Here is an 18,310-nt window from a genome sequence, read left to right as displayed (position 1 = left end):
ATTTCGGCACCGTGACAGCGGCACCGAACAAATTCGGCACCGAAACACCACCACACCGAAAATTACAAAGGTTTCTTCGGAGCCTAAAAAGACGTCCGAAAAAGTTTCGGTTCCGAAACATCCAGCCTCGGAGCCGAAAACAGGTTCCTATACAGAGGAACAAGGATTGTCCTCCCAAATGCAAAAACATAGATTCGGAGAGGAACTTCAAGCAGTAGAGCCAGACTATACTCAAAGGAGGCTCCACATTCAACAAGACACAGGGAAGATAACCACTCTTCCTCCAATTAAAATAAAAAGAAAACTTGCCTTTCAAGAAAAGGACAAGGAGCCACAGGCAAAGGTGGCAAGGAAAACAACTCCACCACCGTCTCCACCACCATCAGTGCACACATCACCAGTAGCAACTCCTCCACTGATGCACTCCCCGACTCATACTACCATGAGTCAAGATGATCCCGATGCATGGGACCTTTACGATGCTCCAGTATCGGACAACAGCCCAGACTCGTACCCTGCCAGGCCGTCCCCACCTGAGGACAGTACATCTTACACACAGGTGATCGCAAGGGCAGCTGCTTTCCATAACGTCACCTTGCATTCCGAACCAATTGAGGATGACTTTTTGTTTAACACGCTATCCTCCACTCATAGCCAATACCAAAGACTACCTATGCTCCCAGGAATGCTAAAACATTCAAAACAAATCTTTCAGGATCCTGTTAAAGGCCGAGCCATAACTCCAAGGGTGGAGAAAAAGTACAAGCCACCGCCAACAGATCCAGTTTATATTACAACGCAGTTAACACCAGACTCAGTAGTTGTCGGGGCAGCTTGTAAGAGAGCAAACTCTCATACCTCGGGGGACGCACCACCTCCAGACAAAGAGAGTCGCAAATTTGATGCTGCGGGCAAAAGGGTTGCAGCACAAGCAGCAAACCAATGGCGCATTGCCAATTCACAAGCACTTTTGGCAAGATATGATAGAGCTCACTGAGATGAGATACAACATTTGATAGAACACTTACCCAAGGAGTTCCAAAAAAGAGCACAACAAGTGGTGGAAGAAGGACAAAGTATCTCTAATAATCAGATACGGTCTTCAATGGATGCAGCAGATACGGCTGCAAGGACAGTAAATACTGCAATAACAATAAGAAGGCACGCATGGCTGCGCACGTCAGGGTTCAAGCCGGAAATTCAACAAGCCGTGCTAAATATGCCATTTAATGAACAGCAGTTGTTTGGGCCGGAAGTCGACACTGCTATTGATAAACTCAAGAAAGACACTGATACAGCAAAAGCCATGGGCGCACTCTACTCCCCGCAGAGCAGAGGCACATTTCGCAAAACACCTTTTAGGGGAGGGTTTCGAGGACAACCTACAGAAACCACAACATCACAAACAAGGCCCACTTACCAAAGCCAATATCAGCGGTGAAGTTTTCGGGGGCAATGTAGAGGGGGACAATTCCAAAAAAATAGAGGAAAATTCCAAAGCCCCAAAAGTCCTCAAAATAAGCAGTGACTTACAAGTCACACATCCCCATCACATAACACCTGTGGGGGGAAGACTAAGCCAATTTTACAAACATTGGGAGGAGATAACAACAGATACTTGGGTACTAGCAATTATCCAGCATGGTTATTGCATAGAATTTCTCGAATTCCCTCCAACAGTCCCACCGAAAACACACAGTATGTCAAAACAACATATAAATCTTCTAGGATTAGAAGTTCAAGCATTGCTCCAAAAAGAGGCAATAGAATTAGTACCAAAACAAGAACCAAACACAGGAGTTTACTCACTGTACTTTCTGATACCCAAAAAAGACAAAAGTCTAAGACCTATACTAGATCCTTCACACAGAAAGTACCTAAGGTTTGTATTCCAAGGGATACATTACCAATTCAAAGTGTTGCCATTCGGAAAAACAACTGCGCCAAGAGTTTTTACAAAATGTCTAGCAGTAGTAGCTGCACATATCAGAAGGCAGCAAATACATGTGTTCCCGTACCTAGACGATTGGTTAATCAAAACCAAAACGCAAATACAGTGTTCACAACACATAAATTATGTCATAGAAACCCTACACAAACTAGGTTTCTCAATCAATTACTCAAAGTCACACCTTCTGCCGTGTCAAACACAGCAATACCTAGGAGCAACAATCAACACAGTGAAAGGAATTGCCACTCCAAGTCCACAAAGAGTCCAAACATTTCACAATGTAATACAAGCCATGTATCCAAACCAAAAGATACAGGTCAAATTAGTAATGAAACTCCGAGGCATGATATCCTCATGCATAGCCATTGTCCCAAACACAAGGTTGCACATGCAGCCCTTACAACAGTGCCTACCATCACAGTGGTCACAGGCACAGGGTCAACTTCTAGATCTGGTGTTGATAGACCGCCAAACATACATCTCGCTTCAATGGTGGAACAGTATAAATTTAAACCAAGGGCGGCCTTTTCAAGACCCAGTGCCACAATACGTGCCACAATACGTAATAACGACAGATGCATCCATGACAGGGTGGGGAGCACACCTCAATCAGCACAGCATCCAAGGACAATGGGACATTCAGCAAAGACAGTTTCATATAAATCACTTAGAACTGTTAGCGGTGTTTCTAGCGCTGAAAGCATTTCAACCCATAATAACCCACAAATACACTCTTGTCAAAACAGACAACATGACAACAATGTATTACCTAAACAAACAGGGAGGAACACACTCGACACAGTTGTGTCTCCTCACACAAAAAATATGGCATTGGGCGATTCACAACCACATTCGCCTAATAGCACAATTTATTCCAGGGATTCAGAATCAGTTAGCAGACAATCTCTCTCGGGATCACCAACAGATCCACGAATGGGAAATTCACCCCCAAATACTGAACACTTACTTCAGAATGTGGGGAACGCCACAAATAGATCTATTTGCAACAAAAGAAAACTCAAAATGCCAAAACTTCGCATCCAGGTACCCACAACATCAGTCTCAGGGCAATGCACTATGGATGAACTGGTCAGGGATATTTGCGTACGCTTTTCCCCCTCTCCCACTTCTTCCATATCTAGTAAACAAGTTGAGTCAAAACAAACTCAAACTCATACTAATAGCACCAACATGGGCAAGGCAACCTTGGTACACAACACTACTAGACCTTTCAGTAGTACCTCATGTCAAACTACCAAACAGACCAGATCTGTTAACACAACACAAACAACAGATCAGACATCCAAATCCAGCATCGCTGAATCTAACAATTTGGCTCCTGAAATCCTAGAATTCGGGCACTTAGACCTCACACAGGAATGTATGGAGGTCATAAAACAAGCTAGAAAACCTACCACTAGACACTGCTATGCAAATAAGTGGAAAAGATTTGTTTATTACTGCCATAATAATCAAATTCAACCTTTACACGCATCTGCAAAAGATATAGTAGGATACTTACTACATTTGCAAAAATCAAAACTAGCTTTCTCTTCCATTAAAATACATCTTACGGCAATTTCAGCTTACCTGCAAATTACGCACTCAACTTCATTATTTAGGATACCAGTCATAAAAGCGTTTATGGAAGGACTAAAGAGAATTATACCACCAAGAACACCACCAGTTCCTTCATGGAACCTCAACATTGTCTTAACACGACTCATGGGTCCACCTTTTGAGCCCATGCACTCTTGTGAAATGCAATACTTAACGTGGAAAGTTGCATTCTTAATTGCCATCACATCTCTAAGAAGAGTGAGTGAAATTCAAGCATTTACCATTCAAGAACCATTTATTCAAATACACAAAAATAAAGTTGTTCTACGGACAAATCCTAAATTTTTACCAAAAGTAATCTCACCGTTCCACTTGAATCAAACGGTAGAATTACCAGTGTCCTTCCCACAGCCAGATTCTGTAGCTGAAAGAGCACTACATACATTAGACATCAAAAGAGCACTAATGTACTACATTGACAGAACAAAACTAATTTGAAAGACAAAACAACTATTTATTGCCTTTCAAAAACCTCATACAGGAAATCCAATTTCAAAACAAGGCATTGCTAGATGGATAGTTAAGTGCATTCAAACCTGCTATCTTAAAGCTAAAAGAGAACTGCCTATTACACCAAAGGCACACTCAACCAGAAAGAAAGGTGCTACCATGGCCTTTCTAGGAAATATTCCAATGAACGAAATATGTAAGGCAGCAACATGGTCTACGCCTCATACATTTACCAAGCACTACTGTGTAGATGTGTTAACTGCACAACAGGCAACAGTAGGTCAAGCTGTACTAAGAACATTATTTCAAACTACTTCAACTCCTACAGGCTGAACCACCGCTTTTGGGGAGATAACTGCTTACTAGTCTATGCACAGCATGTGTATCTGCAGCTACACATGCCATCGAACGGAAAATGTCACTTACCCAGTGTACATCTGTTCGTGGCATTAGTCGCTGCAGATTCACATGCGCCCACCCGCCTCCCCGGGAGCCTGTAACCGTTTAGAAGTAGATCTTAAACATTTGTACATTTGTAAATATATTACTTTAAACTTCATTATGTACATACGCATTCACTCCATTGCATGGGCACTATTACTAGCATACACAACTCCTACCTCACCCTCTGCGGGGAAAACAATCTAAGATGGAGTCGACGCCCATGGGCAATGGAGTCGAAATGGGAGGAGTCCCTCGGTCTCGTGACTCGAAAAGACTTCTTCGAAGAAAAACAACTTGTAACACTCCGAGCCCAACACCAGATGGCGGGATGTGCACAGCATGTGAATCTGCAGCGACTAATGCCACGAACAGATGTACACTGGGTAAGTGACATTTTCCATGTACACTGCTCATTGCTTTTTAGATAGAGACTCCCCCTGTGTTTCAATTCTTAAAAATAGTAGTGCTAATTTGGTAGTATGTTATCTATATTTCCTTTTTAGGAAGATGGGTGATAAGATCTTAATTAACTTAAATGATCGTGCCATGATGTAATCTGTTAAATGGACATGACTTAATAACTTTCCCTAGTTTGAATTCATATCACAAACTGATGAAATATAGATGGAATAAGTTCGTATACAGATTTGTACTGTACCATTGATGATGATGTTTGATTCCATTGTATTCTTCTATAACTTGGCGACTGCAGAATATTAAATATCATATATAGAGGTATATATGTACATCTAGATTATAACATGGACCAAAAGATCAATAGATCTGACTGTTTTAATTGGAGTTTTTGTAACACTTCTATGCACTTTATATGCTCTTTTGCACTTATTATTAGCTTAGTTTTTTAGCACATTGCACTTTATGCCAAGGCCTCATTTTAATACAACATATTTATATATATGTTTATGGAATTACCTAGTATACAGATAAGGACAGTGAGGAACTAGATTTGATTATACGGGCATCCGATAAAAACTATAGTATTAAAACATAACTATTGTCACTACCTAAACATGATTTTAATACAAGATACTAACTAATTATTAATAATTATATGTATATATAACGAATGATAATTTAAATATTGTAAAATTGAAAAATTTATATTACCGTTTCTTCGTTTATATTTACACTATTACTGTTCTTGTTATTTAATTGTTTTTATATGATCAAATATTATGAATTATTGGAAGCAATTGTCCTTTTTCCTATTATATTTATTATTCAATATTTATTCCTTAGGACTGTCTAATCTCAACTTTGATCTTATCTGTAAATATTGGCATCAATGTAGGTTTATTCCTCTATTAATTGTTGTATCTATAATAATAATAATTACACACTTCAAAATGGCCGCCGCGTTTGTAGTACATCACAGTGTTATAGAAATAAATGTAGGACGTAATAGCTATATGTAAATGATGTCGGCTGACTAGCCAAACTGTCCAGTAGAAGGCGTTTTGCCGAAACGCGTTGACAGACATCTCATTCGGGACTCTGAATTACCTGTATAAGCTAAATAAATTTATGAACTAAATACGAGCGCTTTGGACTCAATTGACTTCGACACTTGGGAGATACGTGATGGGATCGGTGCAGCCGTCAGATGGCTATCAGTCCATCTGTTGAAGAAATAATATATATATATATGTATATGTACACATAAATCCTTAACCGATCATTAAGGCTCCAGCACTCCACGATGTTTTCAAGAATTTATTTCAAACAAAACAGGAACGCGTTTCGGCGTGACCGCCTTCTTCAACCTGCGGGCCGCCATTTTGGCACCCTTTATATATCCCTTATGTTACCATACATTTAAAGTGATACACTGTCTTTTCAAACATACTGACTTCCATGGTGTCATACATATGAAAAAATATATATAATACATCTTGCAAAATAAATTAATATAACGAAATAAGGCAGTGTCTGGTGCTAATACCCAAAATAATATTTACCAGTCTAACTACATCTTTATAAATCTAATTAAATTACCATTAATGACAGGGAAACTAATTACATATAATTCTTGAAGTAAATCTCCTTGGAGAGGCCAACCAGGTCCAATCAACAAACATGGATGTTAGCTTAGACATTATTACTATAAACAATCATGAATAAGTTGAATACCCTATACACTAGCAAAATCGCACAATAGCTGTGTCTATGTAATATGTATGTTTTATTTGCTGTATTATCATGTATTAATCAACCTAAATGAATATATAACTCTTCACTGGAGTTCAATCCTCCTGGCTCTCTTGTGTCTAATGCCAATATATATCTGGACTCCAATTTCCTCAGATGTTTTTCCCTGTCTCCTCCACGGATGTCCTTTCTGATGCCATCTATTACACTATACTTGACATCTTCTACACGACCTCCATGATACTCATGCATGTGTCTGGCAACCGGATATATATATATGTATATATATATATGTATATATATATATATAGAGAGAGAGAGAGAGAGAGAGATGTAAAGAGAATCATTTGAGGTAGAAGACATGAGACAGAAAGATTATTTTCAATTTCTTTTAATTTAATTGCCGCCAACTGCCTGGGAGCACGAAGGTTCAAGCTGGGCAGACCAAGCATATACAAAACATAGTGAGATGTGCATGCTATCTATCAAAATCTATATTTGTGCACACCATTATTATTACAATATACTAAGGTGCCCTTAAAGTGGGGAACTGGAATGTTGTCCATTTTAACCCGGCGTCTTTGTTTTCTTTTATCAGTAAAGTATGAGGGAACAACAACAATAACTCATTCACTATCTATAACTATCAGATCTCCTATCCTCCCCCACATCTTTTGTAATGTTGCCTTGGAGCCTCATAGATATTTACTTCTGTCATCAAGACGGTGGCTTCTTATTCTGTAGTGCTAACCTTGGAAGGGAGACCATTAAGATTACAGGGTACATCATTGCTATTTTGATGGCATGATTTCTTGTTTGAACAGCCGCTTAAAGCATTATTAAAAGAAGTACTTGGGTCATGTAAACATGATTGGTATTGTAAGAAGTAGCTTAAGTAAGGCTAACAAGGGAATTGCATATCAGGACTGCCTTTCAGTGTTGTAGGATTAATGGGATGTGAATTCTCACATTCTTTTTAAAAAATTGTTTCCATAGTCCAATATTTCTCTTGTTTGCTGTCTATGATTGCAGGCAGGCAGCACGTCCTGGAATGGGGAACTCAGTAAACCTGCCATCACTATCCTGTTTCTGCATGCCACCCAGAAGGACTTATCTGATTTTCACCAGAGTATGGCGTACGTATTGGATACACAATGGCCGAGCATAAGGGCGAACAGAGGATATACATAAGCACTCAAGTACAGTCTCATCTCTCACACATACATATTTGTTTGCATACACACACCGCACACACATGCAGGCTCATAAGCAGTATGCCAGAGTTTGTGCTGTGAACCATCTTAGTGTTAAGAGCCTTGCATCTTGCACCATTCAAATGACTAAGTTCAGTCACACAACTGAAATTCACCGAGCACCTAGAGTGGATTTACTTTGCAGCACATATTACATTAAGTTATTCACACACAGATAGATCTCATTGTTTACAATCATTCTTTATGGTAGATGTAAATATGTATATATATATGTGTGTGTGTGTGTGAGAAATATTGGCCATTTGCTCATATTTTTAGACTGTACAATGGCAGGGACCCTAGACTTTAATTTAATTGTACTTAAATTCGTTTGTATTATTCTTTATCTTCATGAGGTTTACAATCGGGTGAGCAACACCGCCGCTATTTGTTGTGTTTTACTTTTTTTTAAACGGCCATGGACATGAAAATCCCAGCTATGCTGGTAAGATACTGGACTGATGGTAGCCCTAGCCAGTGTGGAAGGGGGTGTGACAGGTTTCGCCCTTTAAACTGGAGTATGTCAGAAGTGAAAAAAAAAGTTCAGACTCGTGAGCTTTTTAGGGTTAATGAAGAGAGGTGTAGTAGATGCCAGCCTCCTGCGAGTCATCAACACAAAAACTGTACAGCCTATGAGCATTAGGAGAGAAGCCAATCTTCTCGATCTACCTCTTGCGACATAAGGGTGTATGAGTGACATTAAAGAGATGGAGTTGGCCTAAAGGTGAGTAGCTCCCTCATTAATCAACCTATTCATATACCTTTCTCAGACCCCATGTTGTGCATGCTGACAGTTTGTAAAATACAGTGGTGAGGAGCAGCTTACAGAGAGAAAGGTGAATAAACACACTCCGTAGGGACAGAAGGATTCTTCTTGAAGATCATGTCAAGCTCAGTTCTGACTAGAGCACCAGTATTAAATTGAGGATGCAATGAGCACACAGCAGGACTGGCAAATAAGGAATGGATTAGAAACTTGGACATAAGTACAGAATTATGATCTGACATTTATCTTCTTTTCTGCCAAATCCAATCTCCCTATTCAGTGACGAAGGCAATTTCTGAGCCTAACACCCTTGCTAAATATTAATAAAAATATGCAACATGTAAAGCTAGAAGGTCTCACTAAACTTGTAATATGAGAAATGAGCAGTGGTTTCCGCTGAAGGTTCTATGTAGGGTATTTCTCTTGCATGATTGCCAATGAGGTGTCCTTTAGTTTTACAAATTGTTAGTCTCTCTTAAATCATCTGCAGAATTTATACATAATATTTTCCCAACGGGTTTGCGTTGGACGAAAGCATTTTTACTTGTGGCTATTCTTGATCTTTCAGAGAGAATTGTTGGGCCTCCATCCGAAACAAACTTGATAGCCTCTTTCATGTGCATTGAGAGCTGTGACTAGGACAGCATCACTGGATTTTAAAAAAATGATTTTAGCACTTTTATTCCATTACATTTTACTTTTCTTTCATGTATTCTTGGGTTACATTTAGCCGTTGCTTCATTTTCTCATATTAGAACAGAACCACTAAATGTACATTTTCAGTCTCTCTTAAATTATCAACATAATTTATACTTAATATTTACCCAATTAGTTCTCTCTGATTGAGAGCATTTTTACTTTACTGGCCATTCATTGATCTTTTGAAGGGAATAGTTGGGCCGCATTCCAAACAAACTTCACAGCCTCTTCTATTTGACTGGAGAGCTGTGACTAGAGCAGTATCACTGGATTAAAATATATATATATATTTAATGATTTTAGCTCTTTTATCTCCATTGCATTACACTTTTCTTTTTTCCCTGCATCCTCTGGTTATATTTTTAACCTTAGTTGTCTTTTCTTATATTAGAACAACATCACTAAATATAATATCTATGATTGATCTTGCAGCATCACCCTTTGCTTCGCTTTATCCATCAACTTCACAACACCAAACGCCAATTCTTTGTCAAGAAAGTTCTCCCCTTTTCCAGGCAAAATAGTTAAAATATACACAGTCCATCAGCAACAGAGTAGATGTTCAGGTATTTGCAAATTGAAATCAAAATGTTAAGAAGGGAAAACATCAGAAAACATCCTGACTCACTTTAGAAAGGAGCGGAAAATGGAACTCTTCAAGCAACATTTTACCCCCACATACTTAAGGATCCTTATCGGTTCAGTCCCTGGGAGACAGTCCGGCTGACTATGTACATTATCAATTGTGACTTTCTCCTCTGTGGTCTGCTAGGTTCCTGGACAAGATTATAATATTTGAGTGTGGAGATAAGTTCCAGTACATATATACAGTGTGTGTGTGGGTCTGTGTGTGTGTGTGTGTGTGTGAGTGTGCACATTGATGAGCAGACACAAGGTTGAGCTGAGCATGAATATGACTATATGTCACCACAACCATTTCTTGAACAGCAGACCTCTTCGGTTGACCCAATCTGATATGTTTCCATTGGCAAAAATTAGTGCAAAGGGGACAAAAATGTTTCTCTAGCCGAAGTAAAAAATGGTGAAACAAGCTTCCTATGTCTATTAGAAAACATCTAAAATCTATCTCTTCCTAGGTTGAGGTTCTGTATGATGTCAGTCTGTCTTGCGTTCCTTATAGCCATGAAACCTCCAAATGTATATGTGCTTTATAAGAGCTAAAATCTATTGTTCTGTTTAGGCAGAACGTTAAAACTGTATGTTTATCAAGGTTTAACTGCAATGTAAACTAACCTATCTTTAAAGGTGTTCTTTAATCATGTCACCTGTTTCCAAGACACCTAGCTGGCAGTTATCAAAAGCTGCTAGTGCAGAAAGAGCCTACGACATGATGAAAATTACATGATAATCATGGGAGGATCACATGTTGGGTCTGATCTTGATGTCCTGTCTCATGAAGCTCATATATTAGGTTAGGGTGGGTTGTGTTGCTGTCCAAAATCTGTGAAATGAGGAAGAACTTGCTGTTATGTGTGTGAAAAGTGATGCTTACGTCATAGATCTGTGTCAGTGTTAGTTCTGATAGCAGCTGGCCTTGTAGTGCAGAGTGCATGTTGTTATCTCACTTTGAAAGCTCTTTATAACCTAAGCTTGAACTACGCTCAAGTTATTAGTTGCTTAAAATCTTTGGCCATCCTACATATCGTTTTCAAATTAATTAGGGATTCCTGGTCCCGCATGTTTTTTTAGGTCTGCTTTGTATTTCAGGGAGATGATCCTTAACATAGCTTGTGTGGCCCACTGCATAACTTATGACGCTACCTTTTCTTTTATAGGCAGTGGCTAGCCTACAGCAAGCTTTACCAGAGCCTGGAGTTCAGTAGTAGCTGCCTGCTCCATCCTATCATCAGCATTGAGTACCAGTGGGTACAAGGGCGAATGCAGCCCCAGCAGGTAAGGAGAGTGATGGTCATGCTGTGCTTAGACTGTACTAGTGTTTGCTCCGACGTTTGCTGTAGACGTCTGAGTGTATGAGGCATGGTTGGGCGTCAGTAGTTGGGAATGCATGTTACAATACTCTGTCTATCATTTTTAGTTTGCTTGTCTATATATGAGGTGTGTTGATTTATTACTGTTGAGAAAAAAGCAAAACGTGATGGGTGGGATACTTGGGTTCATCTCAGCCACTGTTAGTTTCTGTGGGCCGCATTCCAATCCATCATGCCCAGCTTGTCTTTTTAGATCTCACCTAAGACAGTGCGTGCGCTGCCTGTTATTTTGTTAGCTTACAGTGGACTTTGAGGCCTCACATTGATCACCTTTAGGTGTCCTGATTGTTACTCTTTTGTTTGCTTCTTGTTTGATGGCCTGTGTGGGCTTTACTTCCTCGTAATAGGTTTGCCCCTCTCCTGACGCACGGATTCTTGGTGGCTTTGACGCTATAGAGTGCACTGCTGCCTTTCTGCTATGCATGATTCTTCTGATAGCTCACTGTCTACAGTGTTAAGCATGTGAATGGAGACTTTCCCTGATGAGCATTTTGGACCTGGAGGTTCCTATCCTCTGTCTTTTTACTCTTTTTCACCACACGTTTTGTAGTGATGCATGAGAAGGCCAGTGCCCGCTGTGGTAATTTTGCTTCTGTTGTTTCTTTTGTTGAATGCAGCGAGCGGAACTGGCAGAGTCTTTTGAATCCTTACTGGAATACGGTGTCTCTCTGCTCCAGCGATATCGCATCGTCTTCCCCCCATCGGCCCCTAAGTCTGCGGACCGTCTCCAGAGTCTGCTCAGGTGAGTCATAGCAGCAGCAGGCCCTCACAGAAAAAGGCTAAACGCTTAAGCACTGAAGTCATCAGACTTTTCAGAAGTTAGTGCAAGATCTGAGGCCAAACATTAATGCAGGATCGTTCTTCTGTTTTGGCTTGTGTGTGGTAAGCAGCACCTGCTAAGAAAAATAAAAAAATATATACTTCAGGGTAAGAAAAAAACACTGACTGGTGCCTTCTAGTGGTTTTTCCATTGCCACACACCTGCCTAATTATTAATTAGGTCATGTTGTATACATTTGTGCGAGCTTGCTTGTATGTTTTCTGGTGAGACGTTTCAGTGAATTTTCTGGGAAATCTTGCGCATTTTTTTAATTGCGTTTACATTTCCATTTTTTTTATTTTTGAATTTAAGCATTAGGAGAACTGGTGGAAAGAATCGAGTGGCACAACGAAGGGGGGTGTATGATGTGTATGGATTACGATTTTTAACTTGTTTTAGGTCTGGTGTTAGCCAATGTCTTCTGATTTTACTAAAATTATGTATATTTTATGCTTGGTTATAGGGACTTTCTACCAGCCCTCTTGAGACTTTGGTCTGCCGTTGCGTAATTCACATTTTTCTTCCACCCACTAGAACATTTTGAATTGGGCAGTGGTTCAGTCCACCTTAGCCTTCGCCTAACTTCCCTATGAGTTACGGAATTCAACTCTTTCACAAGGCACATTCTTCCTTAAAGTAGTTATATTCAGTGCTGGGGTCTGCTGTGGTAATGAGTGACTTTTCCAACCCCAAAATACTTTTGCTTTTAGCCAAAACATTTTTTAATATTGGGGAGCCCTTCTAACAATAATATTTTATAAAAACAAAACAAACATTGGCAAATCCAAACGGCTGCCTGCCACTGAACCAGTGTCAGACCTATTGACTTTATCATTGCATGGTTTTGTTTGTATAGTCAACAATTCTGTAGCCTCCTGGGGCTAGTGATGTCCGAAAATGATGTTTATGATGAAAATTCACAGATGCATATGATTAAGATTTTTTATTAGAGAAGTAAGTATGTTTCTTTCTTCAGTAGAGTCCTCATTTTTTTGTAAATTCAGCCTCTTCTTTTGCACAAGAAACCCTTTATTCACATCAGAGCCATGATATCATTTTGTGTGAGAATAAAGAAATGATATGCTAGAGGCACGGTTTGCTCAATCTCACGCCTACTTTTTTCAGCTCTGAAAACACACAGCGGACCTGATGTTTGATCAATGATGGAATGATAGCCTGCAAGGGACAGACGACCACAATACCTGTTTTGGCCTTCTCAAATGGAAACCTTTTTTTTTTTTTTCAACAGCAGCCCATCTTCCTAAAGCAACAGGTGCTGCTTTAAAACTTCGGGGCTAACTCAGGGGGATCATGGAGGACCACTGCATATTTTCTCGATGTCACACTCCACAATTTCTAAAGTGGAAGATAGCCCTCTGCATATGAGTTAGCACCTTCTTAGCAATATTGAAAACTCTTCTGTGTTTTATGACTGCAGTTGCAGTAGCCAACCATTAATACGTCTCAATGCGAATTGCAATTAGAAGAGATGTCCTTTCAACCTTTTGCCTAATTGCAGTTTGGAATAAATAATTTCGCAATTCAGACATGCTTTTCAGAATAGTGAAAGGGCTTAACTACATACCAAAATGCCATTTTGCCTTTGCAAACCTCATGTTTTTGTGTATCGCAGAATTTACAACCACAAAATGGCTTTGCTCAAGAGGCACAGTGTTTCTAGAGATCTTGTTTGTAAGGAACGCAGGAATTAGCAGTCTTATAGTTACCATATAAACTTAAACCTTTTAAATGAAGTCTTTGCACCTTTTCCTGTTGTGTGTTTATTTTCACCACTGCAGTAGGCCTGATTTTCAGTTTAGATTGTACATGCTTTTCTGTTTTTTTCTGCGTTTCACTAATGGTTAACATATTTGTTAATTTATGGGTTACCTGTTTTTTCTGTTTAGACATTGCATCATGTTTCGTTTTAGGATTTCAATCAATCGTTATTGCCATTTGCAATGTATCATCAATAAACAGATCAGCCAATAAATCCCTATTCTCTCGTAGGAGATTTCTATGTATAATCATAAGCGCTGAATATTCCCCGCCCGCCTGCAGGGACCCTGGAGCACTTTTTCCAATATAACTTCTTAAGTGTCCATGTTCGCCTTACTTCAGAAAGGCCTGCCAAGTCACTTAAGAATGTTCCTATGCAGCCGATAGAAAGGGCTACAGTGTTGAAACTTCTTCATTCAGTTTGTCCTTGAAATAAATGCATTAAAATGCCTGAACAAATGAATATAATTTTTCAGAAAAAATCCTTCACAAACCTTTTTATATCAGAAAACCCCTATGAAGGAGTGCAGAGCAGTGTAGCCCATAGGCTGCCATTAGTAATGAAGAAAAAGGAGACTGTGCCTTTAAGAACAGCCAGTCCTTCAGTATCCCTTCATGCCTAGAGAGAGGCAGTTACCTCAGTTCTTTTTTCCGGCACCTGCTGATAGGACCCTGGAGCTTTGCGCTCAACCTTTTTAGTTTTTTTTCTTCAAAAATATAGGAAAACTTTGAGAGAAAAGGCTTCATTTTACGTCTTTTGACATTCTCTCTTGGATTTTGAAGTTTTCTGACAAGATTTAAGGCTTTTTTACTCAAAAAATGCCTTCCTTGTTCGACAAAGGCTCAAAATGTGGCAGAAAAAAGGCCAAAACAGACCCTCATGAGGTCTGCATCATTTGTCTGCCGTCCTCACACATACCTGCCTCCTGTAACATCTGCAAGACATTCTCCAGGCGCACATTGCGTGACAGAGAGAAGATTCGCCTTCAAGGGAGAGCAGAGAGAAGACGCCAAGGAACCAGTGGGACTTCTGAGCGAGGGGAAGGTCAGTCTTCCACCAGGGCTCATACCTCGGCCTCCAGTGGTCGTGGAAGGTCTGAGAGGCGTTCCTCAGGGTGAAAACGCTATTGGTCCCGGTCGACGTCGAGAGGAGGTACGGCGCCGACATGCTCGCGTCGAAGTCCGGCTCGACATCGTATAGGAGTCGCCGTTCGACATCAAGGCACCGCACGACGTCGAAGACTCCATGACGTTGAGGAGCAGATCGGCGGTGGCGGAATCAACGTCGAGAGGTAAACGTAGACGTCATGGGTCGAGGTCCCGCACAGCATCGACGACGAGACGTAGAGGACGATTGACGTCGAGTAGCCCATCGACGTCGAGGAGACACAAGCGAAGAAGAATTTATTCTTCCTCAGAGCGATCTACTTCGGTAGTGCTGCTTCCCTCATTGCCTTCTACTCATGCATCTCCTCATGCCTCTCCTCCACCAGATCTGCCGCCAACTTCACCTCAGGCACAGACACCGTGGCCTACGGGTCAGGAGTTACCACAACCGGCTACCGCTTCCAGTGCCTCAAGTACCGATTAGTGTCCCAACAAGACCGCGCTCTACATCGCGCCACCGTTCACGTCATGGCCATGATTCATCCCACTCAAGATCTCACCGCAGATCTAGACATAGATCAAGTTCAAGGGGTTATGAGAGTGAGTCATGGTCTTCTACCAGAGACTACTCCCCTACCTTATCGGACTCACCCCCACCTCGGTCCTCGCCGGTTGATGATATTAACACCTTCCATGAAGTGCTTGTCCGAGGTGCGTCAAAACTAAACATTCCGATGGTTGCCCCTACACCATCTACGTCGGTCATCTTTGAAACTCTACAACATCGTGCAGCCACCAGACCTTTACTACCCCTAGTACCTGGCCTCTTAGAGCCTGCTATGGAAGTTTTCCTCAGGCCAGCTACGACAAGACCTGCACCATCTAGACTGCAGAAAAAGTATCGCTCTTCTGAGCAAGATCCTGTGTTTTTGTGTTCTGACCCTCCACCAGACTCAGTGGTTATATTGGCAGCTCGCAAAGCTCACGCTACCTCTCAGTCTTCTACCTCTCCCCCGGATAAAGAGAGTAAAAGGCTGGATTCAACAAGCCGTAAAGTCTGCAGTTCGGCTACATCATCTATGAAGACTGCAAGTGCCACAGCCCTTTTGGGCAGGTACGATAGATCTTTGTGGGATTACATATTACAGTTCGCAGAGCATCTCCAGAGAGATCACAGAGAGGATTTCTTAGAAATAGCCAAGGAGGGTGCTATGGTCTCCAATCAGATCATCAGTGCGGCGGTGTACGCGCCTTTTCTCTCAGCACATTCTTATTGCCATGGTGTGACACTGAGAAGACATTCATGGCTGTGGCTTACGTCATTGAAGCTGGATGCTCAGCAAAAGAATTATAAATCTGCCATTTTCAGGCTCGACCTTATTCGGATCCCATGCAGATGATGAAATGGAAAGGATGAAGGCTGAGGTGGACACATTAAAAGCAGTGGGTCTTGACAAAGCTAAGGAGCAACGTCGGTCCTTCCGACCTTTCCAACGCCGCTACACCATGCATAGGGTTCATACCCCTCAATGGGCCCCTACAAGATCTCAACAGCAGCACCAACGAGCCTATGAACCTCAGCGTAAAGCACAGAGAGGACGATCGACCCATCAGTCCACTCAGAGTAGCCGACAACCTATGACCTCAAAACCCTGAGAATTTCCTCCCTCCAACTTCGTTAACCACTCCGGTGAGGGGAAGCGTCACCAATTGCCTGGTAGAGTGGCAAAGAATTACAACAGACGCTTGGGTCTTAAACATTGTACAGAATGGATATTGTCTCAGGTTTTCCACACCGCCTCCGGCCGTTCCGCCAAAACCCTCAACTGCGCACCTCGACCTCTTAAAGGCGGAAGTTTCCATCCTCCTTGAAAAGAGAGCAGTGGAATCTGTTCCCCTCAACCAACGGGGGAAGGGTATTTACTCCAAATACTTTCTCATCCCAAAGAAGGACAAGAGGGGATTCAGACCCATTCTAGACCTCAAAATTGCCAACAAATGGGTCCGAAAGGAAAAGTTCAGGATGCTATCCTTACACCAGATATATCCTCAGATTCAGCAAGGGGACTGGCTTTGCTCAGTGGATCTACGTGATGCGTATTTCCACATCCCCATTGCGAAGAAGCATTGGAAATTCCTGAGGTTTGTGGTAGGTCAAGATCACTTCCAATACACTGTCCTACCCTTCGTTCTCAGGTCTGCACCCAGAACCTTTTCCAAGTGCATGGTGGTGGTGGCAGCTCATCTCAGGAAAAATCAAATTTTCATATACCCGTATCTGGACGACTGGTTAATCAAAGCATCCACTTATGCAGAAGCCAAACTGCATTTCCAGATGACCTGCGAGCTCCTGTATCGGCTAGGCCTTCATGTCAACTTTCACAAGTCAACGACAGTTCCTGTCCAGACATTACACTACTTAGGAGCTACCATAGGCACACTGCAGGCAAAAGTGTGTCCTTCGGAGGAACGACGCTTATCCATTCTCCGGAAGTTTCGGGCTCTCCAATCAATGCGTCACCCAACAGTGCAAACAGTCTCCTCACTTCTCTGCTCCATGCATCCTGCATCTTTCTGACACCCAACGCTCGCCTCTACATGCGACCGCTTCAGGAAAGCCTGGAGGACCAATAGAATCAACTGTCGGGGAACTGGGAAGACCGAATTAGTCTGTCCACCCATGCAATCAGATCTCTAACTTGGTGGTGCTCTCCAGCCAATCTCCTAAAGGGTATGCCATTCCGTGCACAGCCTCCAATGCAGACTGTTGTGACAGATGCCTCTCTCCTCGGATGGGGAGCTCATATGGATCACCTGCAAATACAAGGTCGATGGTCTCACAAGGAATCATTGTACCACATCAGTCTCCTAGAGCTACGGGCGGTACACCTAGCTCTCAAGGCATTTCTCCCCTCAATCACCACCGACAACTTGCTGGTACAGACAGACAATACCACCACTATGTACTATCTGAACAAGCAAGGGGGCACCAGATCCAGAGTCTAGTCTCAAGAGTCCCAGTCAATATGGCACTGGCTCCTAGCCAGGAAATTGAGCATAGTGGCAACCCACTTTCCAGGGGTTCAGAATATGCATGTGGATGCCCTCAACAGAGTTCTAGAAGAGAACCACAAGTGGGTACTCAACGAAGACGTCACTTGAGACATTTTCCAATTGTGGGGCACACCTTCTATCGACCTCTTCACCACAGAAGAATACAGGCAATGCCGCGACTTCGCCTCC

The 18,310-nt window shown here is 41.6% G+C and overlaps 1 protein-coding gene across 5 annotated transcripts in view; it reads left to right on the top strand.

Annotated features, from left to right (window-relative positions):
* The window catches only part of UNC13D (unc-13 homolog D), an 876,342-nt gene that overhangs the window by 435,770 nt on the left and 422,262 nt on the right, over window positions 1-18,310 (top strand). For all 5 annotated transcript variants that reach the window (XM_069200183.1, XM_069200186.1, XM_069200185.1 and 2 more), the window contains exons 13-15: window positions 7,667-7,770; window positions 11,149-11,266; window positions 11,979-12,103. In XM_069200183.1, coding sequence (XP_069056284.1) covers window positions 7,667-7,770; window positions 11,149-11,266; window positions 11,979-12,103 — 347 coding nt within the window. The remainder of the gene's footprint in view (window positions 1-7,666; window positions 7,771-11,148; window positions 11,267-11,978; window positions 12,104-18,310) is intronic.

This window comes from Pleurodeles waltl, chromosome 7 (assembly GCF_031143425.1).
Source record: "Pleurodeles waltl isolate 20211129_DDA chromosome 7, aPleWal1.hap1.20221129, whole genome shotgun sequence".
Classification (NCBI taxonomy): domain Eukaryota; kingdom Metazoa; phylum Chordata; class Amphibia; order Caudata; family Salamandridae; genus Pleurodeles; species Pleurodeles waltl.
This window is presented reverse-complemented; position numbering and strand designations above follow the sequence as displayed.